This window comes from Lagenorhynchus albirostris, chromosome 5 (genome assembly GCF_949774975.1).
Source record: "Lagenorhynchus albirostris chromosome 5, mLagAlb1.1, whole genome shotgun sequence".
Classification (NCBI taxonomy): Eukaryota; Metazoa; Chordata; class Mammalia; order Artiodactyla; family Delphinidae; genus Lagenorhynchus; species Lagenorhynchus albirostris.
The window spans coordinates 80,194,219-80,206,544 of record NC_083099.1 but is presented as its reverse complement, the minus strand read 5'-3'; the positions used below and the strand labels follow the sequence as shown (position 1 = coordinate 80,206,544).

The 12,326-nt window shown below is 44.8% G+C and overlaps 1 protein-coding gene across 2 annotated transcripts in view; it reads right to left on the bottom strand.

The window, feature by feature from the left end:
• Window positions 1–12,326, bottom strand: part of CD80 (CD80 molecule) — a 27,972-nt gene extending 15,646 nt beyond the window's left edge. For both annotated transcript variants that reach the window (XR_009540759.1, XM_060150551.1), the window contains exons 1-2: window positions 11,947–12,326; window positions 2,764–3,081 (exon numbers count right to left, since the gene is read on the bottom strand). Coding sequence is in view for 1 of the 2 variants with exons in the window: in XM_060150551.1 (XP_060006534.1) it covers window positions 2,764–3,081; window positions 11,947–12,043 (415 nt within the window). In the remaining variant the exon portion in view is untranslated. The remainder of the gene's footprint in view (window positions 1–2,763; window positions 3,082–11,946) is intronic.

Sequence of the window (12,326 nt, the reverse complement as noted above, 5' to 3'; positions counted from 1 at the left end):
CGCGCAGGCTCAGCGGCCATGGCTCACGGGCCCAGCTGCTCTGCGGCATGTGGATCTTCCTGGACCGGGGCACGAACCCGCGTGCCCTGCATCTGCAGGCAGACTCTCAACCACTGCGCCACCAGGGAAGCCCTTAAATTTGTCCTCTTTTAAATGAGTTCCCTCATTTAAATCAAGTTGCCAGGTGAAAGCTTCCAGGACTGCCTGGTGGCACAAAGTTATGACAAGTGACTATAAATGCCAAGAAAAAGAAAAACTTGGATTTGGTTAGGGATAGAGTCACCTTTCTTTTTTGAATTAATCCTGTTCCTAAATTAAGTTTGACATTTTCTCGAGCCATTTTTGGTTGACATTATTATTTTTTACTCCTTTAATTTTTCCTATAAGATCAAATAATTACACTGGTAGCTAACAACAAGAATATTTTGTTTCTTTCTCATAACATCAGTATGTCATGTTATAACTTGGAATAACAAATCCAAGTAACTCATATCCTAATTATGATTCATGTTCATTTCTGCACTTTGCTTTTCTAAGAAACATTTAGCCGCAAGAATGCCACTAATACCAAGGATCATATTAAAAACCATCTTTTCAAGGTCTGGCTGGGCTTAGAACAGCCTAAGCTCTGTCTCCTATCCCTTCTATAAGGTGATCTGTTTAGAGTAACAGCTCCTAAGGCTTTGCAAGACTGTGAACCATCAAAGAATTATTCTTGTGTCTCTCATTTTAATCAATTAACCCAAATTGGTAGGGTAAGAATATCTTATTAGGAAAGGAAAAGGTGCATATGCTTTAGAAAGGTAAAAATCCATTAACCTAGTTAATATGTTAACTAGTATAGCGAGCTCCTCAAATGTGCTGCTTAATGAAGGCTTTCATCCATTGATATTATGCTGCTATTATATCATTTAGCAAATAGAGAGAAAGCAACTTGTCCCAGTTAGCCTTTCTCAGTATTAGCACTGAAAATCTCATGTCCAAGGAAACCCCTCAGTCCTGGGCAGAATGGGACAGTTGGTCACCTTGGCCTTGCTTCTCAAACTGCAATCCTCAGCAGCAGCACAGGCCTCACCAGGGAGCTTGTTAGAAGTGCCAGACCTGCTGCCTTTGAATCTGCATTTTAACAACATCCCCAGGTCATAAGCACCTTATCATTTGGGAAGCACTGTTCTAACTGACTCAATTGGAAATACCAGAATTGGTTCTGTGTCTAATTAAGCAAGTAGACTTTCCATTTTCGTCTTCCCTTACCTGATTTTGGTGCCCCACTCTCCTTTTTGAGGCCCTCAGCGCTCCCATGCTACCTCTTTAGCTGTCCTTGGTCTCCTACGATAACCTGCTGCTAGGGCCTGCCCTCCCTGAAACTCTGCCTCTTCTCCTTGGATTTTCTTCTTTATCTTTCTATCAAAATGTACATGTTCTAGGGGCTTCCCTGGTGGCGCAGTGGTTGAGAGTCCGCCTGCCGATGCAGGGGACACGGGTTCGTGCCCCGGTCCGGGAGGGTCCCACATGCCGCGGAGCGGCTGGGCCGGTGAGCCATGGCTGCTGAGCCTGCGCGTCTGGAGCCTGTGCTCCGCAACGGGAGAGGCCACAACAGTGAGAGGCCCGCGTACCGCAAAAAAAAAAAAAAAAAAAAAAGTACATGTTCTAAGTCTACTTCTGTCTGGATATTCTGTTAGAGAACTAACTATGTATCTAATGTAATTAACTAACACAGGCTAATATGTCTGTGGTGCCATCTCCCCCAGGGAACACATTTTTATCTTTAACAGGGATCTTGGGAAAAAAAGCTGAAATTAGCAGGAGAGGCTATAATAGTGGGAATTCCAGGAATCGACGCAGGTCTGAATTTTGGAGGAGGTGGGCTTCTCAGAACCCCTCATATCTCACCACCATATGATCATTCGCTCTCTCCATGGTTAGGGAATACACAGAGTGAAGTTCAAGATAATCCCATGTGAATTTGGCTTACCTCCTAAGCTTTAGGTATGATCTGGATGTTACAGCTAAAAATTCAATATAACTGAAGACCAAAAGCAGGGAAGAACAGTGAAGACTTCACTAAGGATCCACTTAAGTTAACTGATATCAAGGTTAATTATTATCTTTTATTAAAAGGTTTGAGCCTTTCCACTAAAGCCTCAAGTGCCCAGGAAGAAAAAGAAATGTGTTTGAATTTCAAGTATGAGGGAATGGCCCAGGGCTGCCACTTCTCAATGAGGGCTCAGAATATATTAGTATCCTCTAGCAGTATCACCTGTGGTTAAGTCACGGCTTCTTCCTACCCTGCCCTTCACAGTTCTCTAACATCTAATTTTGTAGGAATGACCGTTAGAGGAGAGCTTCAAATATACAATAAATATAATAGAACAATAGCCATAGTATTTATGCCTGCATTGCTCTTATACCTTTCAACATACTTTACAAGAATATATTACTGGATCACATCCAGTTAATAGTATAGCTACATCAAATCAAATGTGTCCCTTTATGATTCAAAAGATACTCCAGGTCATTATAGTGCTCCAGGGTGATTGTCATGAACTTAGATTGTCAAAGTGCAAGAAATGCAACTAATAGATATTTCCAGGACATCCTGAGAAAACCGTTAGGGTTCACTGTAAAACTAGAGACTCAACCCTAAGAAATGAAGTGAGATACACCCCTCTTTGGTAAAATTTCCACTTAAATCAATAGGAGTATGTCTTTAAGGGCATCAAGAGTCTGCCGGCTTACTGAAAATCAGAAAGTTCCACTGACCTCTGACCATTAACTTCACCGAAGTCCGGTGTTTCAGTTTGTAAGACCCTTTCTCAGGCTTCTGAATAACACAGGTGTAGGTGCCATTGTCTGACAGGCGCAGAGCCAGGATCACAATGCAGAGGTTACTGGTGACGTCAGTGATGGTGCGGTTCTCGTACCTGGGCCACACCGTTACTTTTCCAGACATGACAGCCAGCACCATTTCATTATCCTTTTGCCAGTAGATGCGAACTCTCTTCAGTTCTTCAGTGGATATGTTGTAATCACAGGATAGCATTGCTGCTTCTTTCACTGTTTTGGTCACCTGGATAATGCCTGTGGAGAGACAAACAGAACAAGATCATATACCTATTAAATATAGATGCCTGCACAAGCAAGAATTTGGAGTTGACGGTAACAGAATTGAGTGTTGTATCCAGTACCAAGCAGGATTGGAGTGTTCAGTTTGATTTTGGTTTCTTTGGTCCCCAGTGCTTTTTTTCTCCATTTAAAAAATAGTGATTAAAAAATAACATAGGGCTTCCCTGGTGGTGCAGTGGTTGAGAGTCCGCCTGCCGATGCAGGGGACGCGGGTTCGTGCCCCGGTCCTGGAAGATCCCACATGCCGCGGAGCAGCTGGGCCCGTGAGCCATGGCCGCTGAGCCTGCGCATCTGGAGCCCGTGCTCCGCAACGGGAGAGGCCACAACAGTGAGAGGCCCGCGTACCGCAAAAATAAATAAATAAATAAATAAATAAAATAACATAAATTTTACCATCTTAACCATTTTTAAATGTGCAGCTCAGTAGCATCAAGTGTATTCACATTGTTGTGAAACAGAACTTTTCCATCTTGCAAATCTGGAACTCTGTATGCGTTAAACCACTCCGCTTTCTCCCTCCCGCCAGTCCCTGGTAACCACCACTCAACTTTATGTTTCTATGAATTTTACTACTTTAGATATCTAAGTGGAATCATACAGTATTTGTCTTTTTGTGACTGATTTATTCCACTCAGCATAATGCCCTCAAGGTTCCTCCATGTTTTACATGTGTCAGAATTCCCTTCCTTTTTAAGGATATAATGATAATGACTAATATTCCGTTGTATGTATATATCACATTTTCTTTATCCATTTGTCTGTCCATGGACAATGAGAGAGAAGGCACACTAGTCCCAAAAGAAGAAGGACTTTAGGAGACCTAGCATGTGAGTGGCAACTACCAGTTAGACAATGTTATTCCCACAGGGATCGGGAAGTCATAGTTAAGGAATGTGAGATTTTGGAGGAATTTCCCTGATCATTTTGCTGGTCTTATTTTACAGATGAGGAAACTAAGCCCAGGAAAGGAAACTGCCCCAGTTTTGCAGAGAACTTTTTGGGCCACTCTCCTTGTTTACTGGTTTCCCCATTTGAGGCCCAGTTCTAGGATAAGTAAGCCAGCACTGCCCGCTCCCAGCTGGGCTCCATCACTGGGCTCTTTTGCTTTGAGAAACAGTCCTTTTCCTTCCAGGCCCGGCTTGACCCCATGACCTCATTCTGAAATGACTCTCCTCATCCCCACCTGACAAGGCCTCCATTACTCCTCTGGACAATTTCTGCCCTCTCCAGCTACCCTAAACAGATGGATATCTTGTCTTTATCTCCCTTGGCTATCTGCAATCCACACAACAAGTGCCCTACAACCTAGTTTTGCTAGAGGGTCCCCATTTAAAACATTTGCCCATTTCCCATCAGCATATCACAGAAATATCAATATTTCAGCATCCAAACTCCATCTTTTTGTTATTTCCTAAGCACTCATCAGTAGCACCAAAATCCCTGTCAGACTATATTTTCTGGTTTTTTGGTTTAGAAGGCATACTAACTTTTCCTATGCTGTGCTTGACCTAAAAACAGAGTTCCTCTAAAGCCCTGGTGCTTTCACAACTGACCACCCCCCCAAACCCCCCAGTGCTACCATGTTGCATCTTCCCTCCAGTATCCTCCAGAGCCACACAGAACCCCTGGGCAGGCCCATGTCTCACTAGGATAGGGATCTCATTTCCAGGCCCACTCTCCTTGGGCAGTAGGATCATGGGACACTAGCACCTCTCCATCTCACCAGCTATTCTACCTGCCTCCATCAGACTGGATGTGGCCCTACCGCAGCATTTAGGAAGAGAGTATTGTGATGGTAGATATTTTCACAGCAGTGTGAAGTACCTCAGAATGATCGAAGGCCCTTCTTCCGACAATCGTGCTGAACATTGCCAGCCCTAGATTTAGGGAATATAACTGAAAAGGGGGAAATAAATGAAAAGGTCTACTTGAGGGGAGCAAAGAATAGCTAAATAACCCAAACTCTCTTTAAAAAGAGATACAACAAAAGCAAAATGATATGTAGAAGGTGCATGGACTATGGATTCCTGTTGATTTGGGGTCTAGTCTCAGCTCAGCCATTTTCTGATTAACCTGTTTCCTCATCTGTAAAAATGTTATGATGCCTACCTCTCAGGATCATTGTAAACTTAAATTCAAATAAAATGATATAAATGGAAAAGTCCCTAGTACATAGCAGGTCTTCCGTAAGAGTTTCCTTTCCTCTCTCTCCCTCCTCTCACCCACAACTTTTACCTTTTGGTCTCTTTCATCTCACTCAGGGGTTATGTCAGACGCATGGAACCCTGGTCTTGCTGTGGGCCAGAAAGACCCCATGATAGAAAGCAGCTCACTCCTCCGGGGTCCTAAATAACTGTGTCTTTCCTGTGCCCTGTTTATTCCCACCCAAAAAGAATCCAGGATTTCTAACTCATTTTGACATGTGGTGACATTAGCAAAAATAAATCTTAACTGAAAGTGAGCTAACTTCAATCATAGTTCTTAAGGAGTTTTTGTCCAGCCATCTGAGGAGAAGTGTGGGTGTTTGTCTAAAGGTCAACAGCAAACCATCAATGGGCTCTTCGATGTTCCTATGTGAGATCCCCTCACCAGACGCTGATGCTGAGGAAGAACCAGACTGAAAAGAGGAACCAAAAATCTTCTGGGCAATTCCCACCAGGACCTCGCTTCCATACTCAGGGACTGCTACATGCGTTTACAAGAAGACAGTCGAAAGATTTCTGAAGGGTTTTGTCCGCTTCAGTGGTTCTAGAGGGGAAAGTCAGGTCTCAGCATTACTGCCTAAATAGTTGGATTTTGAGCTTGCTTTGCCATTTTACAAACTGGCCTAGCAACACCTACCTAATAACATGAGTTGAGGTTTCTGTGAGGGAATGCAAGTAAAACCTTACATGGTGCCAGGCACACGACCCGGACCATTGTCTTCTCCAGACATCCACACAGCCCCGTCCCTTGCTTCCTTCAGGGAAGGTGTCCCCTTGTGGTGAGGGGGACCCTCACCTAACCCCTGACCCCACCCTTCCTGCCACTTGTTAGCCCCTTGCCCTCATTTATTTCTCTTTGAGCTTGTCTCCAGCTGCTATATATCAGCTGGAGTTACTTTGGGGGCCATGAGAGCACGGGCTTTATCTGTTTTGCTTGTTGCCATATCTGCAGAACCTAGAACGGGGCCTGGCCCATAGTAGGTGCTCCATAAATATTTGCTAAATGCCTGGCTAGGCATTAGGAGATGAAATCTGGTTCCACCGCTGTGCGTTAGAATCATAACCTGTAACAAGTTGATTAAACTCCTTGGGCCAAGGTATAATTTCTGCAAAATGGGCATAATACTATCTCCCTGACTTACTTCACATAATTACCATGGGGGGTCATATGACACCCAGAGGTAAAGTGTTTTATTAACTGTGAAAGCTATACAGGGCTTCCCTGGTGGTGCAGTGGTTGAGAGTCCGCCTGCCGATGCAGGGAGCACGGGTTTGTGCCCCGGTCCGGGAAGATCCCACGTGCCGCGGAGCGGCTGGGCCCGTGAGCCGTGGCCGCTGGGCCTGCGCGTCCGGAGCCTGTGCTCCGCAACGGGGGAGGCCGCAGCGGTGAGAGGCCCACGTACCGCAAAAAAAAAGAAAAGAAGAAGAAAAAAAAAAAGCTATACAGATTTTTTTCATGGGGCTATTTCTCTCAGACACAGCACCTCATGTGTTGAATCACACCCAGGATGTGGCCAGAATCACTGTGGTAACCGGCTGACACTTGCACTGAGTCAAGTCCCCATCCCCTGCCCTTCCTGACCACTTCAACTCTCCACCGATAAACCCCCAAGAGAGGGAACTTTTTTCCAACAAGCATAGAGGTCACTAGTTTTAGACAAATAATGTACCTCTCAAAACTCAATCTACAGTGGAATATTATTCAAACAAAAAAGGCATGAAGTACTGATACTTACTACAACATAGATGAACCTTGAAAACATTATGCTCAGTGAAAGAAACCATACACAAAGGCCACATATAATATAACTCCATTTAGAAGAAATGTCCAGAATAGGCAAATTCGTGGAGACAGAAATTAGATTAGTGGCTACCAGGAGACAGGGCAGAGGGAATGGAGAGGGACAGCTAATGGGTATGGAGTTTCTTTTTAGAGTGATAGAAATGTTCTGAAATTAGGTGGTGGTGATGGTTTCACAACATTGTGATTATACTAAAAACCACGGAATCGTACACTTTAAAACAGTGAACTTTATGTCACTGCAGGGGGAAGAAAACCATACAGGACAATTGGGAGATAACAATAATAAAATTTAATGTATAGCTTTAAAAAAATAAGAACCCAATCTAGGAAGCCATGAGTATCCCCTAGTCCCTCCAAACTAGAGCAAGGCAGTGTGGACACTGGGCTGGCCACAATGCCCCTTCCTCGGAGGTGAACCCCAGCAATGGTCAGCAGGGCTGCACCACCGCTTCTCCTAAAGGAGAAAGAATCAGGTGCGCACAGCAGCTTATATCACCGTGTACCGTAACGTATCTCACTGAGGACCTTCGTGTGCTTTTTAAATGAAGGTTTTCCCAGACTCTAGAAGAAGCACACATTAAATTTGCAAAGAATGAAAAATACAGAAACGCATAAAAGTCACCTGTAATCCCACCACCTGGAGATTTACTGTTAATGGTCTGTGTGACCTTTAACACAAAGGAAGTGACCTTTTTGGGCCCTTCTAAGTGCTTTTGATTAAGTGAACCAGCATCCACGGGGCTTGTGCGGGCCCCAGGCTGGGTGCTGGGCACACAAGGAGGCTAAGAGGTATCTGCTCTCCAGCAGCTGACAGATTTAGACTTGTCACCTGATTTTTACATTGCTGCCAACTTTCTCTCCTCTATAGGTCCAGCCTACATACTCGTTATAAATCTGATCCTTACTTTTGTGTGTCTCCCTAAACAGTATATGTCTAAAATGCTCGGGGACTTCAACAGCTGATATCACAGTAGTCATAGCAAGAAGCGTGGCTTTCAGGATGCCTTGGCCAGCAGCATGCAGACAGAACATGGTGGGAGGGAAGAAAGAGGCTTTGTTCACAGTGGCACTCTGAGGGCACTCTTTTCCTCTAGCTCAGTGTTTCTCATGCCACAGAATTCCAGGCCAACACCTATCCTGCATCCCTGGCGACTCCTACCCAAGGCCTCTCCCCTCCCCTGAGAGCTGTGTCTCCCTGAGAGGACCCCAGCTCTGAGGAAAAGCTGCCCATGTTAGACAACCACCAGTCTCTGGAGCACATGAGTCCAGTGTTTCTGCCTCCACAGACCAAACTAGAAGTGGAGAGGAGCCCTGCTGGTCCCACCCTGTGCAGGAAAGAGAGGTCCCCTGTCCTGGGCAGCAATGGATGGGGTGTCAGGGGGAAGTGCAGCTCTCCTACACAGGAGAGGAAAGGAGGGGCTAGTGTGCAAATCCCCTGCCCTGAACAAAGTCCTCCGTGATTGTACTCCACTCTCTTTGTCCAGTCTTGTCTCCCACAGGCCATGCCCAATCCACACCTGCGCTTCAGTCTGGCAAATCCTCACCAGTTCTACACCATACACATTCTCCAATCCCTCCATCTCCCTCCAATCCCATTCTTTTCATCGAAGCTATCATCAAGTACTATAAGCTACTAAATGGTTTTGGCAGTCCCTATGGCTGCCCTACAAGCCATTCTTTATGCTTCAGCAACACCATTTAAAAATATATATATATATATCATTTAGAGCTTTACTACTAAAGCTAAAGGTCTGTGGACCAGCGGTATCAACATCACCTGGCTGCTTGTTAGAAATACAGAAATGCAGGCCCGTCCCCAGGCCCACCTAAGCAGAAACTACATTTAAAAAAATATATACAGACTTTACCTTTTAGAACAGTTTTAGGTTCGCAGCAAAATAAACGTAAAGTACAGAGAGTACCCGTATACCGCCGCCCCTGCATGGGCACAGCCTCCCCACCACCGATATCCCGCGCCAGAGTGGTACGTTTGTGACAGTCGATGAAGCTACACTGACACATCACTATCACCCAAAGTCCAGTTTACACCAGAGGTCAGTCTTGGCGCTGTACATCTTATGGGTTTTGACAAATGTGTAACGACATGTATCTACCATTACAGTATCATACTGAGTATTTTCGCTGCTCTAAAAATCCCCTGTGCTACATGGAACTCTGCTCAACATTCTGTAATAACCTAAATGGGAAAAGAACTTGAAAAAGAGTGGATATGTATAACTGAATCATTTTGATGTACATCTGAAACTAACACAACGTTGTTAAGCAACTATACTCCAATTAAAAAAAAAATCCCCTGTGCTAGAAACTGCTGTTTAACAAGACCCGCAGGTGATTGGCATGTATAATTAAAGTGTCAGCAGCACTGATATAGACCGTGTCACTCCCCTGCTTCAAATCCTTCTATGGCTTCCCAGTGCCTCCAAATAACATTCAGATCCCTGGCCTTCAAGCCCTATGGAGCCTGGTCCCTGTCTCCCTGCTGCCCCAACACTGCCCACCTACACTTCCTTGCTCCTGTGTGTCCCTCACATGCTGCTCCTTCCACCTTCACCCAGATCACTCTCACCACTGTCCCCTCTGGCAGAGAAACAGAGTTTCTCGGTCATACATTCATTTGAATGATTGATTAATCTTCATCTTCTTCCTAATGACTGTAAATTCCATGAAGGCAAAAGCCAAGTCAATTTTGCTCACAACTTGTCCCCAGGACCAAGAAAAGTGTCGTGTACATAAGAGATGCTCGGTGTTTGTTGAATTCATAAATGATTAAACAAAAGAATAAACCTGACTCATCCTTACTCACCCCTGACTCATCCTTACCTTCGGCGTCCTTCACCTTAAAGCCTGCCCCGCTGCCGCAGCCCACCCTGGTCCCAACTTTCCCAGGTATGGGGCGCTTACAGTTGGGGCCAGTCACTTCACTGCTCTTCACTTGCTTGTGGGTTTGTTTTGCCTTCTCCAACTAACATACATCTCTTTGAGGGCAGGAATCCCAGGCTCAGTTTTTAAGGCCCACCTGATACACAGTAGGTGTTCAGACAAAAGAAACTCATGGATTCCTTTGTTGACTCAGTATAGCAACAATAAAATCTGAATGTAGCTGTAGAACAAGGTACTTTCCTAAATATCTTTCTTTAGCTCAAAGTTTATTTCCTTCCATTTGCCCCTAATTTTTCTGGTATAATTGTTATAGCCTTGGTTTTAATTTTCTTTTTATACTTTCTCTCTTTTTTATTGTTTCTTTCTCATCCCCCTTTCATCTCTCTCTCTCTCTCTCTCTCTCTCTCTCTCTCACACACACACACACACACACACACACAGACACAGACACGCTTGCACGCATGCATGCACACATACCACATTTCTAGGAAGCCTGTAAATTTCCTTCTACATCTTTTAAAACTCATTAAGATTCCCCAGAAGACTCTAGATTGGGAGTGCTGCCCCCGACTACCCAGAAGAAAATTGTAACTGTTGGAAATAATACTGTCCGTAAGATATAAAAAATCTGATGTGAAACTTGACTCATGGTTCTCTTGGTTCAGCAGCAGTGTAAAATAGCAAGTTTTACAGCTTAGGACAGACAATGTACAAATACCAGAGTCACAGTAATCCCTTCCCTCCAGTGCCCTCCCTCACACCTTAGTCATTCTGGGTGATGGCTGCAGTTTTAAGTAACCAACTGCTTACCAACGCAACCAAGACAAGGCCCTTTGATGTTCGGCTCTTTGCAGATTAGGAAACGCTGCAGGAGGCAAAGGCTCCTCTTTGTTTTGATGAAACTAGGTAGTACGCTGCTCAGCACAAAGCAGATCTTTTTTTTTTTTTTTTTTTTTTTGTGGTACTCAGGCCTCTCACTGTTGTGGCCTCTCCCGTTGCGGAGCACAGGCTCTGGACGCACAGGCTCAGTGGCCATGGCTCACGGGCCCAGCCGCTCCACGGCATGTGGGATCTTCCCGGACCGGGGCATGAACCCACGTCCCCTGCATCGGCAGGCGGACTCTCAACCACTGTGCCACTAGGGAAGCCCCCAAAGCAGATCTTTTATTTGTTCTGACTTTAAAAAAAAAAGTCAGAGCCACCCTGTCAGCAGGACCGGCACCACCCTTCCCAGCAGCCCCCCAAGTCCAGCACCTGAGATGGAACAAAAGCCTCCAGAAGTCAAAATATTCTTTGTAGGACACACCTGAAATACCTATATAGTAAGTTAAAAACAACTCAAAATATGATTTGTGCTAAATCTGATACTACTTAATGTCAGATGCCTGTGTTGACAAAGGGCATCAGCACCTAAAGCATAAAAATAAATATTGAGAAAATTTTAAGATTAAGGAGATTGTATGTTACAACTATCAATACTTTCTTTTCCCCCTTCAACTTGGAAAGAAGATCATCACTGTTTAGTTTAGCTGTGTTGTCTCATAGAAATGTAGTTTGGGAACCAGAGCCCAAGGCCAGTGCCTTAGCGTTTCACAAAATGTAAACAAACACCTAGTGGAAGAGATCACAACTCGAAGCTGTCCTTCTGAATCGGCTTTTGGCTTTGTTAAAATAACACCGCCCCATCTTTCCTTTAAGGTCTGTGTTCTTGAGCTAACTTGGCCACTGGCTTGCTGTGTGATCAAGGGCAGGTCCTTTAACCTCTCTGGACCTGTTTTCTCAGCCCTAAAATGAACTGAAATACCCTGAAGGTCCCTTCGGTCTCACAGAAGGAGGCAGCACAGAGAACACCATTTCCTCTCTCTAAACCCTGAAGCAGTGGACTCAGTCAAGTTCCTGGAGGTTGCTTACCTGAACAGAAGTAAAAAAGACCAGCCAGCACCAGGAGCTGAAAGAGCTTGAGGTATGGGCGCTTGGATGGGATTCCCCACTTCAGCGTGTGATCCATGGCTTCTGCTGATGAGGATGGAAGACAAAAGCAAACAATTTCAAGCCAGATGAGACTCGGGCACCTCACAGCTTACACCAGGCAAGGCAGAAGACAATTCAATTGCCCCACACAGAGGGTTCTCTCGCAGTGTTTGCAAAACACACTGAGGAGAGGCTGGATGCTGTACCTGGGTGTCCAAACTCCTAAATATAAAATATTATGGATTTATTTCCACAACCTGAAAAGGAAAAAATAAAAGTCACCCAGGAAGGAAGACTGGCCCACCATGGGTTGTAAAACC